The sequence below is a fragment of the Xyrauchen texanus genome, chromosome 14 (assembly GCF_025860055.1).
Source record: "Xyrauchen texanus isolate HMW12.3.18 chromosome 14, RBS_HiC_50CHRs, whole genome shotgun sequence".
Taxonomy (NCBI): domain Eukaryota; kingdom Metazoa; phylum Chordata; class Actinopteri; order Cypriniformes; family Catostomidae; genus Xyrauchen; species Xyrauchen texanus.
The window spans coordinates 36,021,070-36,043,709 of NC_068289.1; the positions used below are offsets into that span (position 1 = coordinate 36,021,070).

Here is a 22,640-nt window from a genome sequence, read left to right on the forward strand (position 1 = left end):
TCATATGTCAGTCTGAATTAAATTGAGCACACGTTTGTGAGAGTAGTTCCCCTCAAGAGGAATGGGGTGGAAATCGCAATCGTCTGCCAGAGGGGAGGAGTCACTGGTTGCTCCTGTTTCTCGCTCTCACTGCCTGAGATAAAACCCTTCAACTCCAACTTTAAAACTCTCATAAGAAAATTACAAATGGAAAACTGTTAAAGGGACTTACTTCCCGATGGTGATCCGCACCACTTTGGTGTTTTATTTATTAGGAAGTCCGCCCGGTAGCTTTTATGATGGAAACGTGTGGTCGGAGTCGCGCGCACCGTGTGGTTTTAACGGTGTTGCTGTTTGTACTAAATACTGTGATCGCTGAAACATTCTCCCCAGATACGGACACCGACGGCCCGTTGAGCAGCGAAACCTTTTCTGTGGGAACAACTGGTTTAAAACACACTACATCTTGGTCGGAGAGAGAGGCCACTGCCACTGTTGTGGATCTATCGAGGGCGAGCGGACAGAGGGGCTTGACGGACATTCCCGCCAGTGTGTCGATCACTGGAGCTGGTAAAAGATATTCAGCTCAATACTTCCTCCGTCTTTAGCAGTTCTGATTAAAAAGTTTATATCGTCGTTGTTTTATAACAGAATAATAATATACACAATATACTTTAAATACAATTCTGCATTTTATTTCTTGCGTAATAGGCTACTACATAATAGTTTGTGATCAACGCTGTACCATGTTTTACTGATGCAGCATCTGCTTTCATAAATGTGGTATTTGCATTAAGGAAACATAAAGGTTGCTCTAATGACAGTGCTATTTAAAATATATTAAATATATATTGCATATATTATTCTTGTTATAAGTGTATAAATAATTATAGTTTCGTTATACAGTTAAGTCATCCGTTTTTAAATCTTTGTGGTCAAATGAAATGACTTTCACTTGATTTTTAACGAATATTCCGAGTTCAATACAAGTGTAGGTCAATCGACAGCATTTGTGGCATAATGTTGATTACCACAAAAAATAATTTCGACCCGTGCGTTGTTTTTGTTTGTTTTGTTTTTTTCAATTTTTTTAATGAAGCACAAATCTGGGTTACAGTGAGGCCACAATGAAATGAATGGGACCAATCCGTAAACGTTGAAATGCTCACTGTTTCAAAAGTATAGCCACAAGACATAAACAGTATGCGTGGTAACATGCTTTTAGTGGGATAAAATCACTTACTAAACTTTTCTGTTTAAAGTAATATCCAATTTTATAACTTTGTTGCTATGGCGCTGTAGACCCTAAAACGACCGTAAAACGATGATATAAACAATTGTACTGCTCAAACTCTACACAAATTTTAACCGAATTATTAATGTAAGTGCTTTTATAAAATGATAAGCTTCACATTTCTGCCTTTTAAACCCTCCAAAAATTGGCCCCATTCACTTCCATTGTAAGTGCCTCACTGTAACCTCGATTTTAAAGAAAAGGAGGGATGCATAGAAATTCATTTTTGTGGTAATCAACATGCTGTTATTGGGCTCAACCTTTATTGAACCTGGAATATTCCTTTAAAAGCTCATAACCACAAGTTGTCTTCAATCTTAGTGGCTGTTTTGTGCTATATTTCAATAGTAAGCCATTCAAATACATTCATAGTTTGACATTAAGTTTACAATGTAGTGAATAATATTGAAGTAAATTGTCTCATATATTACACTGCCAGTGCACCAGATTGCACAGCTAGTTTATGCTTGGATGCATGTTTGAAGATAATTAATATTTCCTATAGACTGATATATGGCCCAGGCCAGTGTTACACGTTAACTTTTACATTAAGCTGCAATACTTGCCCCCCTGGATTTGATTTTCAGGGGCATTTTTGACCATTACGGGGGCTCCCATAATCAAAAAAAAAAAAAAAAAAAATAGACTGTCTCAAATACTTCAATTTAATAAAGTCTTTACTTCAAATTCTCAAGATTTTCAATGTATTCCCTCTTACCTCAAGAGTTAAATCAACATCATACTCATGAACTCATATTTTATGCCATAATATTTACTACTATAATATCATCTTACAAACTATGTCAGATGTTACAAAAGAAGAAAGAAAAAAACCCTGAAAGAAGTGTTTGCGAGGGCATTTTTGTCCATTTTGGTGGCATTTTTGCCTTAATACTTACCTGGCCCAGGCCAAATAGTCAGCTGATATTTGGCTGTTTTGAGATTATTAACCAATGTGGTCAGTCTAGCTAGTGTCAGTTCCAAAATCTACCAACAGCAATTTAAATGGATAATACACATATGCTGTTTTCAAATATTTTTTGTGAATTTTGAGTATATAGGCCTATTGTAAAGTGTAAAATAAGTGACAATTCAGCAATTTTATTTGCCGTCATGAAAAATGTATTTTATTGCATTGTTAATTGAAAACCAGTATAGGTTGACAATTGGTACTTTATGGGCTCTAACTTCACTATAGAAGGCATAAGGGGATTTTGCTGTTATTACGGTTTATTATCAGGACTCACTGGATCAAGCTTAATTATAATGTTATTAATGTGACATGTTTAGAGCATGATAAGGTTTACCTTCAGATGCATAATTGGGAAATGTTATTCTGAGAATAATGATGATTATTTATTAAGAAATAAGAAATATTAAATTTTGCAAACAAAAATAATTATGTCTAGACTTCAGGAACTGCAACTAGGCATGATCTTTCTTGTATTGTGCAGCAGCCTGGACTGGGCAAGACAAACGAAGACCGCATTTCACACCCTTTTTTGATTTCATGCATGTATTGTCAAGATAATTCGATTATTCATACATTATTAACTTTTTATACAAAAGTCTTGTTCGTTGGTGTTTTTCAGAACCAAGTGCTACCTGTCTGCTGTAGGTCAAATAGAATAGGTCTAACCATCACAAAAGTTGTGAATATCCCTACATTTAAAGGGATAGTTCAACGGAAATTTTTAATTCTTTCATCATTTACTCCCATGTGTTGCTCCAAACCTTTAAGACTTCTTTCCTCCATGAAACACAAAGGTAGAGAGATTTTAGGCAGAATGTTAGCCTCAGTCACTATTCGCTTTCATTGTATGGAAAAAAGTTGTAATGAAAGTAAATGGTGTCTGAGGCTAACATTCTGCCTAACATTTTTTGTGTGTGTTCCATATAGGAAAGGCAGTCATGTGGGTTTGAAATAAATGTAAAAAAAATGTAATGGGTGAAATATCCCATAATATGAGCTAAAAAAATATCTTCTGTTAAAAGATCGCTGGAAAGCAATTTAATAGACACATTTTCAGTGTTTTATGTTTTTGGGATGTATGAGATTTAACTAAATATTTTTATAGTGAAAATATATCACGGCTTTCCACACTAAAATCAACTTTCAATTTGTTTGTCAGATGCAGTGGAAATATTCTTGCAACATTCTTTGAGCAATTGCTGATTGAGTTTCTATGAACAGACGTACACTGCCGTCTGTTCATACGAACCGTTTTGAAACACTTGACTGAAATGTTTCTCATGATCTTAAAAACCTTTTGATTTGGAGGCGTATGCTTAAATGTTTGAAATTAGTTTTGTAGATAGAAATATAATTGTGCCAACATATTAATTTATTTCATTACAAAACAAAAAGTTTTTGAAATGGATGACTTGGTCCGAATAATAAAAAAAAAGCAGCTAATTAGTGCCCAACTTATATGGAAACTTCTTCAATACTGTTCAATACCTCAAGAAGCTGGTTGAGAAAATGTCAAGAGTACGTTTCTGCAAGTTCTATGCAAAGGGTGGCTACTTTTAAGATGCTAAAATATAACATAGTTTTGATTTATTTTAGTTATTATAGTTTATTATAGTCACAACACAATTCCTATAGTTCCATTTCTGTTCTTCCATAGTTTTTATGACTTTACTATTATCCTTAAATGTGAAAAATAATAATAATAAAGAATGAGTAAGTGACCCTAAACTATTGACCGGTAGTGTACACCGATCAGCCATAACATTTAAACCATCTGCCTAATATTGTTTAGGTCCCCCTCGTGCTGCAAAAACAGCGCCAACCCGCATCTCACAATAGCATTCTGAGATGCTATTCTTCTCACCGCAATTGTACAGAGCAGTTATCTGAGTTACCGTAGACTTAGTCAGTTCGAACCAGTCTGGCGATTCTCTGTTGACCTCTCTTATCAACAAGAATTTCCATCTGCAGAACTGCCGCTCACTGGATGTTTTTGCACCATTCGGTGTAAATTCTAGAGACTGTTGTGCGTGAAAATCCCAGGAGATCAGCAGTTACAGAAATACTCAAACCAGCCCATCTGGCACAAACAATCATGCCACGGTCCAAATCACTGATGTGAACATTAACTGAAGCTCCTGACCTGTATTTGAATGATTTTATGCACTGTACTGCTGCCACAAGATTGGCTGATTAGATAATTGCATGGATGATTGTTGGTGCCAGACGGGCTAGTTTGAGTATTTCTATAACTGCTGATCTCCTGGAATTTTCACACACAAAAGTCTCTAGAATTTACTCAGAATGGTGCAAAAAACAAAAAACATCCAGTGAGCAGCAGTTCTGCAGATGGAAACACCTTGTTGATGAGAGAGGTCAACAGAGAATGGCCAGACTGGTTCGAACTGACTAAGTCTACGGTAACTCAGATAACCGTTCTGTACAATTGTGGTGAGAAGCATAGCATCTCAGAATGCTGTTCTGAGATGCGGGTTCGCACTGTTTTGGCAGCACGAGGGGGACCTGCACAATATTAGGCATGTGGTTTTTATGCTGTGGCTGATTGTGTATGATCTATGTGTGTTAAATGTAATTTATTTTAATAGCCAATTTCTTTCCATTTAAACATTGAAAAAGTATGACTTGTACCATTTTGTTAAGCACAGAACACAAAGCTTTACTCTAACTGATTTACTGATTAAAGTAAATCAGTTACTGATTGAAAATGCTGGCAAAAGCTGTTAAATGCTTAATTGGGTTTTACATGGGTCTTGGCTATAAATGGCTTATACTGTAGTGATATTTCTGCCCATTAAGCTTTTTATACCAGCCCTGTAAAATAATTGTCCCAATCGAATATGAGGTCCACTTGTCTTGATTATAGTTTTGCCTGTGTATGAACTCCATGCAGGCAGTGACATTGTTGTAATATGGACTTTGCTAGGTCAGCTGAAGGAAGGAAACAGCAGGTCCCAATGGGTCAGATCCCCTCCATTTTTAGGGCTTAAACTTTTGTTAGGTTAGACTAGCTTGACTGCCAATTGTTCTCCACCCAAAATCATTACATCCGCAGTCACTTCTGAAAACATCACACACAGTTCCTGAGGTTTCCAAAAATCTAACTCCATGTGAAGCGCACCCTAGTGGCAATGCAACTCAAATTGAAGAAATATAATTTGTGAATAGGTACAGTCATATAATATTAATTGATTGACTATGTTTTACAATACATAATGGCTGACATAATTTTGTTTATCTTTCCTAACCTACACAAACCAGGACATTCAGGAAAGACCTCACACATCTCCATAAATACAAGGGACTGGACAACTCAAAAGAGCTCTGATGAATCCACTATACTGCTGCGATCCAACAAAGAGCTTACGCAAAATACCACAGCCCAATGGGAGGGACCGTCAATAGTATCCCACAGCATCAGTTCCAACCCAACCCTCTCATACAAACACCAGCCTGGGACAGATGCGTCCACTGAACAGCTGCAATCCAATAAAGAACGTTCCTATAATGCCACTTTCCAATGGGAGGCTCCATCAATTGCATCCCTTGGCACTAGTTCTTCCCAGGCCCTATCAGAGAAACACCAGCCTGTGACCGAGTCCCGGGCAATGCGAGACATTCCCATAACCGACCTGAGAGAACGTTATGTGGACACAGTCAGCAGTGATTCTGTCTCTCGCACTGATAGTACCTTCATTTCCACAACCAGCCGAGTTGGAGAACGCACCCTGCTCTCTGTGACCTCGAACAGGACCTCTCCATACTCCGAGAACTCCAACTCCTCTGAGGCTGTGTCTCAAACTTTAAGCTGGGAAGAGAGTGCATCAGAGGCCACCCAGGGCAGGGAGCAATCAGAAACTGTAGAAGGTGCATTTACAGCATCTGAGCAGACAGAGCCTACATTGGAAGATCATAATCCCACTAATGCAACTCTGGGCCAGTTTTTAGAGACTGAGGAGTCACCGGTGTCTCAAGGCACGGAGTCACAGACGGGAAAGCCTAGTGTCACAGAACAAAGTTTTGAGCAACGAAATTCAACACCCCCTCTTACAGTGATCAACACTGGGGAAACGGATGTCACATCGATCAATGGTGGGACGTTTTACACCGAAAACGATGACTCCTTGTCCTCTATCGCTCCTTTTACACCTAGTGAACTCAATGCTACCAGCACGTCCCAGCACAACCGTGAGACAACAGTGACTGATTCTATGGGCACTGGAGCTTCCACAGATTCTATGGGCAATGGAGCTTCCACAGATTCTATGGGCACTGGAGCTTCCACAGATTCTATGGGCACTGGAGCTTCCACAGATTCTATGGACACTGGATCTTCCACAGATTCTATGGGCACTGGATCTTCCACAGATTCTATGGGCACTGGATCTTCAACAGATTCTTTGGGTACTGGAGCTTCCACAGAGTTCTCTACCAGAATGGTCACATCTAGTGGTCGTGAGGAACACAAGGAGACTCCAACCAATACAGTGGAAGAGACGACCATTCAGGGCCTGACAACTGCACCCCCAGCGCTCGATGATGTAGCCACCACAATTGATGACTCGTATTCCAGGTTCGTTGCTGGCCAGCCACCCTTCAGCCCCAAAACCGAGGATCCAACCAACACGGAAGTGCTGCCAACATCTGCCGGGCCAGCAACTCAGAGGCCACCGCTTACAGTGGAAGCCACTGATGTGCCATCTACTGTTTACAGTTCCACCAACTCTATGACTACTATGACTGCTCCCATCACCACCCATCTGCCCATCACCACCCCACAAACCCAAACCGAGCAGACTACCCTTGTTACCACCGGAACCATACAGGTGCTCCAGACAACATCCTCCACAGCCCAGCGCCTGCCTACCTCGCCCACTGGTGGTCCACAGGCATCCAGTACATCTAATTCTGCTGATGTCACTACCTTGCACTTAGAAACCAGCACGGCCACACCAGGGAACGCTACTGTACATGGCAGACGTGCAACAACACCATACAGCAAGAGCACCCCAATCAGCAGGAGCACAATGGTAATAACCACCAGGAATCATACAGACAGAAGTACCACAGAGATGGGAATGACAACCACACAGATGCCTTCAAGGTCAACCCCATCACCAGGTGTGTTTTTGTTTTGTTATTGAAACCACAATATCCTTGTTTTTATTTATACAGTACATGGACATTATTGCTGGTATTATTAGTGATGCTTATTTAGGATGAAAGGGATGGTTCACCCAAAAATTTTAACTAATTAATTACTGTCTTCAATGGAACACAAAATATGATGTTATGCAGAATGTTAACAATTCATTGCATCTTTTTTCCATACAATGAAAGTGAATGATAACTGAGGGTAACATGATGACATTCTGCCTAACATCTCCTTTTGTATTCCATAGAAGAAAGAAGTCATATGGGTTAGAAACAACAAGAGGGTAAGTAAATGATGACAGAATGTTCATTTTTGGGTGAACCATCCATTTAAAGGAAGATTCCGTGTTCAATACAAGTTAAGCTCAATCAGCAGCATTTGTGGCATAATATTGATTACCACAAACATTTATTTTTCTTTAAAATTTTCTTAAAATAAAAAGAATAAATCTGGGTTACAGTGAGGCACTTAAAATGGAAGTAAAGGAGGCTAATCCATAAACATTAAAATACTCACTGTTTCAAAAGTATAGCTACAAGACAAGAGAATATGCGTGTTAACGTGATTTTAGTGTGAGAAAATTGCTTACTAAACGTTTCTGTGTAAAGTTAAAGCCGATGACGATGTAATGTCGTCAAACCCTAAAACGACTGTAAAAATGACTGTTGGCTGTTGTCGTCAATCCATGCCACAGTCGAGTCTATGTATTAGAATATTATTATGGCATTGCCCTTTAAAAAAAGGTATCGCCTGAATCCCAAGGGTGTTTAAATGATTGTAAATGTAGTTAGAGATGCAATTACCTCCCCACAAACCGATAAAACCCAAAGAGACCATAGGTTTAGGACATATAGGTTTTGACAACTCTGCGCTCCATGGCCACTGGCAAAATGCAACTGTGTAGCGTGGATGATATGGGTAGTTTATCGTGGTACTCCATCAGAAGAATAATCAATCAAATAAAAAATGCCCTCCAAATCCCACATCATCTGTCAATTCTTATGTTTTATATGATCAAATCCATTCCACTGCTAAGGAAGAACGGGGAGGAATATATTCCTGAGCCTGGCATATGTCGTATGTTGCTCCATCCCCACCACCTCTGCTCCGAGCTGAGCAAAAAGAGAGAGGCCAAAACCAAGGAGTAACTCGACCTGCTGCTCAAGATCCAGAACCCCGTCCTCTACTAAAGACATTTACTGTGTACAGCAAAGACTGAGAGTTTGAGAAGCCAGAGCTGGCTTAGAAAGAACTGAGTGGCTGGTGGCACATTTCTTGGTACCTATTCTGGCACTTGGCTCCTGCAAATGACGATGAAGTGAAAGGTGCACTCAGAAGAACAGCTTAAAAGTACCTAAAGCCGTCCCAGAGGAGTAACAAGGAATGAGAACTTCTAAGTGAATATAGTTCAAGGGTTGTGTGTGGTTTCATGATGAATTAATACTGAAAGTGTTTAATCTCAACATGGTTTCTGATGAACATATGAAACGATGCCATACATGGAAATTTGAATAAGAAATCTGAAATGAAATCCATTGCCTAGAGTCCATAAAGCATTTACTGAAAACAAAACATGGTGTGTCATATCGTTCACAATGTACAGAAATGCTTTAGTTCAGAGGACTTTGAACGGCAGCATTGTATGGTGTGCACTAATTGTACACACAAATTGTGTTTCCTGAGCACTAATGACACTTGACTGTTTATAATTATTTATGGATGATTAATTATTTGACGAAAACTGCTTGTGCAGATTGAGATATATGTATAGTTGTAAACAAAGGTTTTAATGGTGTACTTAATTTTGTAATTTTTCTTTATATGTTTTCCTTTGTGCGCTCGCTTCAGAGAAATATGGTGAAATTTATGGCTATCGCTGGTTTGTGTCACAAATACAAAACACTTTTATTATTTTTTTAAAACTTTTTTAAAATTACATTATATGAAAACTCTCTTGGTTAGTAACTGTTAAGAGATCTCATAGTGGTAAGACAAAAATCTTTGTGAATACGGAACACATTTTGTGTATTTAATATACAGGTATATACAGTGTGTGTGTGTGTGTGTGTGTGTGTGTATACACACTCACAAACACCTTGTTAGTGACTTGTTTATTTTTATTTCATTTGATGAATAGAAGAACAATCTGACCTTCTCTTCCTCCTCTGAAGGTCATGTATGTGGGCCAAATACCTGTGCCAATGGAGGCCACTGTGTTAGAACGGCTGATGGAAATGACCGCTGCCAGTGTCTGCCTGCATGGACAGGCCCCTCCTGCACTGAAGGTAAGCAGCTCACTTTAACATACAAAACAACCAGATTGGCCATCATTCACCCTAGATGTGTAGCAACATGTCTGATTCTGGGATCCTCTTATACTCCAATATCAAATTAAAGGTTTTAATCATGTTTGAGCCCACACAATTTTTAAAAGCCTTAAATGTGTATATGATTTTGAAACACGTTGACTGTTTCTCAAGTTCTTCACTACCATTGAAACTTTTGGCTTGTGTCTAAAATTTGAAAGGAATAATTCTCTCATTATTTACTCACCCTCATGCCATCCCAGATATGTATGACTTTCTTTCTTCTGCTGAACACACGAAGATTTTCAGAAGAATATCTCAGCTCTGTTGGTTCTTACAATGCAAGTCAACTGGAACCAAATATTTAAGCTTTAAAAGTACATAAAGGCTGCATAAAAGTAATCCATAAGACTCCAGTGGTTAAATACCTATCTTCAGAAGCGATATGATAGGTGTGAGTGACAAACAGATTGATATTAAGTCTTCATGCATATCGCTACCTACTGGACAAAGAGGAAAATTTATAGTAAAGGATTTCTCACCCACACCTGTCATATGACTTCTTAAGACATGGATTTAACCACTGGAGTCAAATTGATTACTTTTGTAATTAATTAAAAATGTATTAGAACAAAATTAATTTATATTAATAGAATTTATATTAGAATACAAATGTTGTTTTTTCATTTGCATGCCAAATTCTTTTTGAAGGCTGCACATCCAAAACTAAATGAACACCGTATCTGAAATACTTTTTTTTTTTTTTTTTTGTATATATCAGTAAATCAAGATGGTCAAGTTATTTAAAGTTGGACAAAATTATACATAGAAATTGAGCAATGGACATGTCTGTGGTTTTGTTAATGCTACACTGCTGCAAACAACATGTTGTAAATAGAACAGACGGCAATGCTCGGACCCGCCGTGCGGTTAACAAAAATATTTGTAATTTTGATTATTTATTTGGGTAATTGTGCAGCCCTATGTCACATTACCTCATTATTTTAAATGATTTATCAGTAATTGGCATCCAGTTATCATCTTGGAAATAAAAATGGTTATTTTGCATTTTTAATCCAATTTTGTGTACTAATGGCTTAACATTTGGCAGTCTGCCACAGTCCGATCAAAAATGAGCCAGGAGTAGTTTGGAAGTATGTTGTTCCAAACATAGCTATTGTCTCAAAATATGTAGTAATAAAATACATAATTCCTTCTGGCTTTATAAAGAGAAAACATCATGAATTCATTACATTGTGCATTTTTCTGCAGATGTGGATGATTGTAAGAATGATCCGTGCCCACAGGGTTCAGTGTGTGTCAACACAAGTGGCTCCTTCAGATGTGAATGTGCCCTGGGTTTTGACCTGGAGGATGGCCGCATCTGTGCGCAAGGTAGGCTATCTACTCTCCACAATCCTGAAAAAACTCATCTTAAACCATCTTAAGATGGTTTGCTAGTCTTAGCGGGTTTGGATGGTCTGGTTTAATGGTTTTAAAAGTGTTTTTGGGCACTTGTCAGCTAGTCAGGATTGGAGAAAACCTGCTAAAACCTGTTAAGACCAGCAAACCACTTAATGCTGTTTTAAGATGTATGATTTTGTTTTTATCATGGCTGTCTATAAAGAATATCCAGAGCAGGATATTCTGGTGGTACACTCACTGTCTGTATTTTGCCTTTCTCCTGCAGTGAAAACATTTTTGGGCACCTTTACCGTGAACAACTCTATGCACCTCAAGAGTTCAGGTCTGCATGAGCTCCACAGAGAGATCCTACAGCTGGTAAGCAACAAGATGATCCATCTCACACCTGACTTCTCCACATACCTTAAAACCACACAACGATATCAGCTCATACAAAGTGTTCTATAGCAACCATTAGGGAAATCGAGTTACGGTTGGTTGAACATGATATAGTGATGTAATGAAAACTGTTTGACATTTGTTATATTGTTTTTTCAGCTCAATGCCTCTCTGTCCATTTTCCATGGTTACAGACACTCAACTTTGGAAAAAAGGTAAGTTTCTACAAGGGTTGTGCGGCGATGCCGTTATCGGTATTTGAATCTGTTCATTTGACAAAACGATCTGTCTCTGTATTCGGATAGAACCGGGTGTGGGCGGGGCTTAAACCAGAAGTTGGTCAAACTAAATGAAACGTCCTTTTTTAATTGTTACTCTTACATTTATAGTTTCTATTAATAAAATATGCCTTGTGAGGGCCTGGGTTGCTCAGCGAGGATTGATACTGACTACCACCCCTGGAGTCGCAAGTTCAAATCCAGGGCGTGCTGAGTGACTCCAACCAGCTCTCCAAAACAACCAAATTGGCTGAGATTCATCCTCCACCACCCGGATTTAGGCGAGTCACTACACCACCACGAGGACTTGGAGCGCATTGGGAATTGGGCATTTCAAATTGAGGAGAAAAGGGGTGGGGAAAAAGATTAAATGTATAACTCCTTATATGCCTTTTCATAATATTAGCCTAATAATAATGATAATGCCCTGTGATGGACTGGCCACCTGTCCAGGGTGTTTCCATGCCTTCGGCCCGAGACAACTTGGATAGGCTCCAGCACTACCCGCGACCCTACATTGGACAAGCAGCTAGAGAAAATGGATGGATAATAATAATAATTATAATAATGTTACATTTTATATAGCGGCTTACCAGAGTTCAAGAAAAGTTAACATTCTCACATTTAGCACAGTTTAAAGAAGAATAATTTTTTTCAGTTTCTTCATTTTACATAAGCAGGAATATTCCTAATAGAGGAAAACTCTATGGAACATTTTAACCTTTATGGAGCATTTTTTCATCTTTATTCATTTTCCGGAATAAAGTCTTAACCAGATGATAATAACCTTAATCACTGATGTGGATATAAATGTGGTCAACTTTAAGAGATGGATAGATGAGCTCCAACGTGTAATCATCACTTCAGGTCAGGACTTTTACATGGTGCTCAGGTTTGGGCTATAAATGAATACATGGGAATCACATGTGAATCATGTGATACATTTAACAAAGACATTTCAAGAAATGGAAAGTGTATATGATGTCGTGTCTTAGTTAAAATACACTTGACAAGCTCCAGATGTGCACAATTAACAGAGACCACGCCCATCCGATCTGAAATTATACCGTGTGCATTTTCATTCATAAGGTTTATACTTTAGAAATATTGGCTGCACGGATTCATAATTCTTTGTAATTTAGAATGTGTTAATTTTTGGTGGCTGGAAAAGGCCATATGGGGGGAAAATTAATTGAGATAATTTTAGAAGAGTTGCCATGTTTCAGCAATTCAAAGACGCGAAATTAAAGAGTTTTGATTTGTTTGACATTATTTGGTCGCTACATAATTTTCATACTTCCATTTGGGTTTTGTTTTGTAGAATGTGGAAAACACTTGATTGTTATATGGTCAACATTTTTAAATGAGGCTAAATCGAAGTAGAATTCGGGACCTGATTTTTAATTGTTGTGTGTTTGTGAATGCGAACCTTCTGTGCAGAGATGGAGAAGGTGTGCATTTCTCAGCAGTGAGCATGTTTTCACTCCCCGCCAATGTGACCAGCACTGATGTCAATAACAGCATCCAGATGTCCCTGAGCAACTGCAGTAGAACGTATTCGCACTGCACCATTAAGCTTCAGCACCAGCTCTCCTATCACGGTACCACTCAGCGCTCGCTGCCTGCATCCTCCTCTTATCTCAAAACCAGTCCCTCTTTCCTTGTCCTCCAGTCTAACCCACTACTTCAGAGATATGATAATACCAGTCACGCAAACCACACAGATTACACACTGTCTTGTGGAGGATTCTTGCATGTGGCCCCTACAATAATATTTGGAAAAGCTTTTTGAATTTGAATCCAGGCACTTATCGCTGGGAAAACAAATTCTAACTCTGATTCGCTTCTTTCTGCTTAGTGGAGAGCCTGTGCTTGGCCCAGAAGACAGAGTGTGATCTACAGTACTCCTCATGCACGGATGCTAGCGGGACCCCATTCTGCCAGTGCCACCCAGGGTACTTTAAAAAAAACCTAGGGGACATGACCTGTAGAGGTACGACATACTCCTGTCTCTATTGAATTTTTGGATTGAAGACGTAACTGCAGGCTTTTAGTTAGAGCCACTATACAAATAAACACTGGCAAAGTTGGTCATTGTTTTTTATTTTTATTTTTATTAGACTGTGGAGATGGACTCAAGCTTGTTAATAACAGCTGTGTTAAGTAAGTATATAAGATTTATTCATATATTTTAGGTAACTGTCCATGTATATTAGTGTTGGAATTATGTAAGCCTATGTACCTTATGTATTTTTGTTTTGTGCTTTTTAGTACTGTTTAGAAATGTTCCAGGTTCAATACAAATTAAGCTCAATCAACAGCATTTATGGCGTAATGTTGATTTAACACAAACTAATTTCATTAATCCCTCATTTATTTAAAGAAAAATCAATTGTGGATACAATTAGGCAGGGCTTTTCAAACTTTTTGATGCCAAGGACACCCAAATATGACAATCTCCTTGTGAGGGACCCTATTCTAAAATATATATAAGGCCCCATATATTTCTGTGTATAAAGACCAGGAGCCATATGTGTAAAGCCGCTTAGAGTAAAATTTGAATCTTAAGTGTGTAAAAATTCTAAAAATGAAATAATTTTACTCTTAATTCTAGGCTTAAGGATGTGTAATTAAAAAAGGTTCATAAGTGTTAAGACTTTTTCTCAGCTCCTAAATTGTTTAAGAGTGCTGGAGAGATCTCCTAACCTAGTTAAGAGTAGCACAATGACTGCGTTCCACGGAGACAACACACTCTACAACAAAGGAACAATGTGTTGTACTTATGATGGGCAAATGTGTTTCATAGTTAAGTGAAATAAAATCCATCAATATATATCTTTTTTAATTGGAGCACATATTATTCCTTTAATGAATACATTGAAACTCATGAAAATACTCAAAAATGAATTTAGTTATGATTAGTTTAATGTCTTTGTACTAGCATGACAAACATCCATCTATGACACCACTTTACAGTGGAGAAAACGTGTTTCGATGGGTACAGTGGTGCATATAAAAATATATCACTATATAAAATGTTTAATAAGCTCATAGTTTTAAATACATTCTTATTTGTGAATTTTAAAGTCATGCAAGTTTCATTTCCCAGTTTGCAAAACAACTTGTCCAAAACAGCAAGTAAGTCATTATAACTTCAAATTATAGGCCAAAAAAAATCAAATAAATATATATATCTCCATGGAGTGAAGTAACCAAACAGAATGCCACAATAAAATATTGTTGATATGCTGAACGTGACATTTATCACTAAATTGAACCGTGTTTAACTGATATTTTATATGTAACTGTAATTGGATTATAACAGTTTGGTTTATTTCGTTTCATTAATTAATTTGTCCTATTTATATTTAAGATTTTGCATTTAGATTTGTTTTTGTAGCCTTCAATTTGCACATTGTTTTTGCACAACATTTGGCAAGATGGGGAATAATGTTTAAAATACAGGAAAATGTATTTGGCTTTCTAATTTGATTAACCAAAGGATTAACCAACAGAAAATAACCTATTACCAAAATATTGTTTTATGAGTTGTATTAAATCATGAGTGGTTTATTTATGTCACTTAATTAAGCTGGTACATATTACCCTTGCAGGCTCACTATTGGCTGATTCAGCACTTAATGGTGGCCATATTGAGTTCTTTCTAACCTGGAACATTCCTTTTTTAATTATTTTTTTTCCACAGGTGCATGTTTGGATTTGGAGGTTTCAACTGCAGTAATTGTAAGATTTTCATTTCATGTATTTATATAAAAGTAGATTTGAGTTTACATCAAGAATAAAACATTTAAAATATCTTAAGTGTAGAGTGACAGCTTTAAGCTTTTGAAAAACATGGCATTAAAATTGTATTATTACTAAATGAAAGATCGTTAAAATAATCTTGATTCTAATAATGTTTATGTGCAGCCTATAAACTGATAGCTGTGGTGGTCTCTCCTGCTGGGGGAGGTCTGCTGTTGATTTTCATCATTGCTCTTATAGTCACCTGCTGCAAGTAAGTTCATAAGACAAATGTGCAAATTTATTCTCTATTTTTCCAATAAGTAAATTAAGAATTTTTTCACTGCCTCCACAGAAAGGGCAAAAATGACATCAACAAAATCATCTTCAAAAGTGGAGACCTTCAGATGTCGCCCTACCCAGAGTTTCCGAAGAGTAACCGTGTGTCCATGGAGTGGGGCAGAGAGACTATTGAGATGCAGGAGAATGGCAGCACCAAAAATCTCCTGCAGATGACAGACATCTATTACTCTGTATGTCTATGCACTTATTGTGAGCTTTTAATTGGTAAAGGATGTGCAAGGAGGAGGCGGGAACCGGCTGAACAGTCAACATAAAATTAAATAAGAAACTCAACATAAAAAAAACATAAACAAGCACATGCAGCACGGCCACGTCTCTCTCTCTCTCTCGAACTGGTGTCTCCGGCCCCCCTTTATCTCATTCTGCTGCTGATCATCTGATTCAGTGCTGGCCGTGCACCCTCCTCCTCATCACAATATAAAAATGTACCCTATTTACTTTCTTAACGGATTAGTTCACCCAAAATGAAAATTCTGTTAACATTTACTCAGCCTCAAGTGACTTTCTTTCTTAAATGAAACACAAAAATAGACATTTTAAAGATTTAGATTTCGGTCTTGTCTATTCAATTGCAATAAATTGTGCCTGGAGCTTTACATTTTCAAAAAGGATGCAAAAGCATCATAAACGTAGTCCATACAAAGTTTGCACTATATTCCAAGTCTTCTGAAGTCATATGATTGCTTTGTGCAAGAAACAGACCAAAAGTTAATTTGTTAAACATCCTTGCCTGTAACCCAAAGGTTGAGGGTTCATACTCAACAAGGGTCAAAACATAATCTACCATCATAGTACCCTTGAGCAAGGCACTTAATCCAACAGTAAGGTGAGGTTGTACTGTATTCTTAAAGGGATAATTCACAAAAAAAAAAAAAATTCTCTCATTTACTCACCCTCATGCCATCCCAGATGTGTATGACTTTCCTTCTTCTACTGAAGACAAACAAATGTTTTTAGAAGAATATCTTAGCTCTGTAGGTCCATACAATGCAAGTGAATGGGTACCAACATTTTGAAGCCAAAAAAACAAACAAACAAACACAAAGGCAGCACAAAAGTAATCCATTAGACTAGTGGTTAAATCTAGAAGCAATATGATAGGTGTGGGTGAGAAACCGATACATATTTAAGTCCTTTTTTTACTATAAATGCTCCTCCCTGCTCAGTAGGTGGTGGAATGTATGAAGAATGCAAATCGCCAGAAATAAAAGAAGAATGTGAAAGTGAAGATTGATAGTAAAAAAGGACTTAAATATTGATCCGTTTCTCACCCACACCTATGATATTGCTTCTGAAGACATGGATTAAACCACTGGAGTCAAATGGATTAGTTTTATGCTGCCTTTATTTGCTTTTTGGAGCTTCAAATTTCTGGCCACCATTCACTTGCATTGAATGGATTGTTGGTGTACTGCAGAAGAAAGCATGTCAAACACATCTGGAAGACCATGAGGGTGATTTTAAATGATGAGAAATTAATGTATTTATTAACTATTCTTATTAAATTGCTTTCAGTAGAAAAATGTCTGCGACATTAAGAATAATAGTGGCAGAGAGAGTAGAAATATTACATGAATTAAACATCCTTTCCCACTTTGCTAAAACTATGCATGCTTCATACTGCTTAATTATGGAATCTCTGTCCACATAAGCTTCAATGTGATTGCTATTCTCTCTTGTAGCCTGCTCTGAGGAACTCCGACCTGGAGCGGAACGGTCTGTATCCATTCTCCGGACTCCCCGGTTCACGGCATTCCTTCATCTACCCAGCTCAGTGGAACCCTTCCTTCATTAGTGATGATTCAAGGCGGAGGGACTACTTCTGACAGCCTTATCCAGCAGCCCTGCAATTTGGTTGCATACAGTATAAGCACTCTCAGCGTGGTTTAACCTGAGCTGGAGACTGACCACTTAAGGCATCTGAATGTGAAAATGAGCTGGCAGAAAAAGACAATTATCTGTGGAACTAGAAGGAAGCCACAGGGTTCTGTCGGGGTCAGTTTAGCATTTGCTATTGCCATTCCTCAATGAAACGTCAGATTCTGATGAGGAGCTGAGGAGAACATGAAACGGTGAGATTTCATTGATTTGTTCTCATAGCTCACAGCGGAGCGATTCTTCAGTGGAAGTCTGTGAATTTATTCTAGATTGATGGAGGATTACTCATAAGATGCCCGAGCTACAATATAACTTTTATATAATAAAAGTTTGCACTACAAACTCCTCACACAGATCTTATCTCAAATGGAATAAGCCATAAATGTATCATATTTATACTCCTAATAATGTACCCTACTGGTTTGTACTGTGTAAAGGTTTTGTGTCTGTGTGTAAGGGGGTATCTGAATGTCCGCTTGAGTACACTACCAGACAAAAGTATAGATACGCACATTATTTATTATGATTTCCCTTAATTTAGAATAATACTAATATCATCAAAACTATGATGTAACAATTGGAAAACAAATCAAAACTTATTGTGCTTCTAAATAGTCACCCTTTGCCTAGATTACAATTCTGCACATTTTGAACATTCTCTCACTTTTGACTTGTGTATTTTCATCATAAGTTAGTGCATATATCATAAGTGAAACATTTGCTGGAGATTTAAGCCTGTATAAAAGATTATTGAAATGCAATATTACTGGGTGCAGTGTTTATGAGACATGTGTCAAGACAACTCCAATATTGTCAGTTTTTGAACTTCAGTAATAATCCAAAAATGCAGTGCTGCCTTGTTTTTTCTAATTTATTGTATTTAAGATGTCCTTAAGATGCTGAGAACCTCCCAACAACCCACAGTTAGTATGTGTTTGTATGGATGCTTACTGGTGCATGATGGTATGGACTTCACCTGGTGCCAGGTGTCTGTTTTATCTAATGTGTGTTCTAATGATATGTGCTTTATTTGTAATCTTTAATATCAGAGACTTCTTTCCCAACTCATATGTATGTTTCCTTCCTCTGAGGATGGTCACTTAAGTCTGGCGTTGTAGTCAGAGTTGTATTTTAAAATAAAAGAAATAAAGATTGATTTCTTATTTTTTGTTTAATTTCATAGTAACTTGTCTTCTTTTTCTAGAAACATCTGTGGAACAGATGTCATTATTCATATTGCTGCATTTCAGCTTTTAAAATGCAAATAAAAATATATTGATGATGAGGTTATGGTCCGTTAAGATTTTCAATGGGCTGTGTATAAAAAATAACTAAATGGATGTGTCAACAGCAAATTGACCACAGTGAGTCATTGAATAAGGTTTAAATTATTCAAATCAAACAACTTTTCAAAATAAAGATATTTTTGGTGCAATCTTTTTTATTTTTGAATGGCTTTTGCATAACAGTGTATAACATCTGAGTCTCAAGTTATTGTTTTTTTTTTCTTCATTTTTTTTAAATTATTTATTTTGTTTAAGCAGGTGAGTCAAACAGAAGGAGATCCATATAAAATATTATTTGTTAATACAATAAAAAGTGAATAAATGCTAGCCAAAATCTTTTGGGAAGGGTAGGCATTTCTGCCATCATGATCAGTAATCCATCAGACTCCAGTTGTTTTAATCAATTTCTTCTGAAGTGATCCAGTTAGTTTTGGGTAAGAACAGACCAAAATATAACCCCTTTATCACTGTACATCTTGACTGCAGTCTCCTTGCTGATCATGATTTCAAGCTCGAGTACTCTTCCACCATAGGAATTGAAATCAAGATTGAAATCACAATTGTGCCTATAGACTGCAATTGATTAAAACCACTGGAGTCATATGGATTACTTTTATGCTGACTTTATCTCCGTTTTGGAGCTTCAAGTGCTTGAGCACCATTCACTTGCATAGTTTGCACCATCTGAGAGAAGAATAAAGCATTATAATTCTGGAAGTAATTTCATTTTTGGGTGATCTATCCCTTTAAAGGAATGGTTTACCCAAAAATGAAAATTCTCTCATCATTTACTCGCCCTCATGCTATTCCAGATGTGTATAACTTTCTTCTGCAGAACACAAATTAAGATTTTAAGTAGAATATTTCAGCTTTGTAGGTACATACATAAAAAGTTAATGGTGACCAAAATTTTGAAGTTCCAAAAAGCACATAATGGCATCCATAATACTCCAGTGATTTAATCCATGTCTTCTGGTTTCGGGTAAAAGCGCTGACCAAAATGTAACTAATTTTTCACTATAAACTTGTCTCCTTAGCGATCATGATTTCAAGCTCGATTGCACGTCTGAGCGACATCTAGAGCTCTGTGCATGCACCAAGCACTAGGAAATGTATTCGAGATTGAAATAATGATTGTGCCTAGAGACTGCAATGGTAAGATGTACATGATGTGTTCTGCAGAAGAAAGAAATCCATTAATATCTGGGATGGCATGAGGGTGAGTAAATGATGAGAGAATTTTCAACTTTTTGGTGAACTATCCCTTTAAGGTCCTCAGTGCATTGGGCAGTGTCACTTTAACAATGAGGAAAAGAGCTATCTGCAACATCACATGTGCCACTTAAACTGTGGCCTGATCTTTTTGCAAATCATGGTAAAAAATAAATTTAAAAGTATGTAAAAGTATTATCAGAAATTTGGCAAGTAATTCAATAAGTTGGAAAATGTTCCCCCCTGTGTGAGGGTTTATGATGCTGAAGGACCTGAAACACTTGCTGTAAGAATGTGGTCAATTGCAGGGGACACAAACATAAGGCAAATAACTCCAAATACAGCCTAAAAAATAGCTCAAGCACATCCTGTTTTTATAGAATTTCTTTTCTTTTGCCACATTTGGACCACTGCATTTTCAGGTCTATTGATGCCTACGTCAATCTGTAGATCATCTTTATCGTAGTCCCTGAAAGTCTTATTTAAACATTGCTTTTACCCATTTTAAATGCATTTAAATCAGGGGGTGGAGCCTCCAGTGTTTTTATAAGAAAGTTGTTGCACTTAGTAGCCAGCAGAAAAATGGATTCATACATTATTAACATGAACTTGTTGGAATTTACTATACTGAATGTGCCTGTTTCTGGTGCTACTGTTCTGATGAACATATTTTTTGTTTATTGTATGTTTTTTCCAGAGAACAGACCAGAAAACAACCTTAAACCACCCCTTAATGTTTTACTGGGATCACTTATTGGGTGCAACCTCACTCTTAATGTTTTGAACCTGTTATTTGTGTTTTATGACCAGTTTTATACAGCTTCGTGGATATACACAATTTCATATGCTGTTATGCTATATGCCACGAGGACCAGTTTTACCACCTCTACTGGACTGAATATGTTTTACTACTTTCAGATTGTTCATGTCCAGCAGCCTTTTTTGGTCTGGGTGAAGACGCACTTTAAAGTCTTTATGTACTTGACAATGCTTTTCGACAGAATCTTCTTTTTATTTGAATTCATTCTTCAATTTATGTACCCCTGGGAAGGACCTGTTCCTGCAGTGGACTTGAATTCAACCAGTGATCAAATGAATATCACCAATGAAAAAACATCTGTAATATATTTACTCTTAACAACAGACTTTTGGCTCAAATGTGTCTATTTTTTCTTTTGTCTTATCATTATGCTGGCATCAAGCAGTGGAACCGTTCTCTACCTGAGGAATCACATGAAGAGTATGGAGAAGAACACCAGCTCTTTCTCTAGCCTTCATCACCAGAGGCAGATGAGAGTGACCATCATGGGCATTATACAGATGGTCCTCTTCTTTCTCTGCGCAGGGTGGCTCATGACAGAAGATCTCATTATTTTTTATTTTGTTGAACATTTTGATCAGGGTGAATATTTTTTTGACTCTGTTGTGGCACTATACTCTCTTGGAACAACCATCATTTTAGGTGTTGGTCAGACAACATTCCGGCTTAGGGTGATAGATATCGGGGGAAAACTTCTGCAAACCCTGAAATTTTAATCTGACTGATGAGCACAAACATCTTTCCTCATGACTCATTGGACTTCTGGCAGCAGATGTTTTTAAAGGCATTGATAAAGAGGGTTAACTAGTAAGCAACGTTAGAGCAGCACTCAAACTACATAGAAAAAACATTCTGAAATAACACAAACATTTATGAAAGAAGAGTTAATGTTTCTCATCATGACACGACAAGTCACAGTAAATATTAAAATTGTTAAATGCTTCTGTTCAAACATAATATCGATGCTGTTATTGAAATAATGTCATTCTATGTCAGATCACTAATGTAAATAATTTGAGAACATATGTCACATGAATTTGAATGGATCATTGTGTTGCTATTTGCAAACCACATAATAAGCGTTCCCCAATATATCCAAGGGGTTAAGTGATTTTTGCAAATGTTGACAGCAACGAATCATTAATTGAGCTGGTAATTATTCTGTAACACTTTACAGTAATGTTCCATTCATTAGCATTAGTTAATGCATTAGGTATCATGAACAAACAATTGACAATATATTGTTTACAGCATTTATTCATTTTTTGCTAATGTTCTTTGTTAGTTCATAGTGCATTAATGTTAACAAACACAAATTTTGATTTATAAAAATTATTAGTATATGTTAAAATTAACATTAACTTAGTAAATAAATGCAGTTAAACTGTTGGTCATTATTTTTTCACGCTAACAAACTGAACCTTATTGTAAAGTGTTACCAATTATTCAAATAAAATGACTTTTCCCCCTTGAATGAGGGCTTGTGAGGTTTTTGAAGAGGCTGAAGTACCTAATGAACCCAAGAACATCA

The 22,640-nt window shown here is 37.2% G+C and overlaps 2 protein-coding genes across 2 annotated transcripts; both read left to right on the top strand.

Moving 5' to 3' along the window:
* The first annotated feature begins 92 nt into the window (after window positions 1–92).
* On the top strand, window positions 93–18,993 carry LOC127654580 (protein HEG-like). The gene is made up of 13 exons (XM_052141792.1): window positions 93–549; window positions 5,526–7,385; window positions 9,591–9,704; window positions 10,998–11,120; window positions 11,416–11,507; window positions 11,688–11,743; window positions 13,247–13,407; window positions 13,665–13,799; window positions 13,927–13,969; window positions 15,513–15,550; window positions 15,737–15,824; window positions 15,906–16,083; window positions 17,596–18,993. The coding sequence occupies exons 1-13, from the start codon at window positions 276–278 to the stop codon at window positions 17,737–17,739; spliced, it is 3,306 nt and encodes a 1,101-aa protein (XP_051997752.1). The 5' UTR covers window positions 93–275; the 3' UTR covers window positions 17,740–18,993.
* A 1,866-nt stretch (window positions 18,994–20,859) lies between these two features.
* Window positions 20,860–21,888, top strand: LOC127654584 (uncharacterized). Its single transcript, XM_052141803.1, has one exon. It carries the CDS (start codon window positions 20,872–20,874, stop codon window positions 21,823–21,825), a length of 954 nt encoding a protein of 317 aa, XP_051997763.1. The 5' UTR covers window positions 20,860–20,871; the 3' UTR covers window positions 21,826–21,888.
* The last annotated feature ends 752 nt before the right edge of the window (window positions 21,889–22,640 follow it).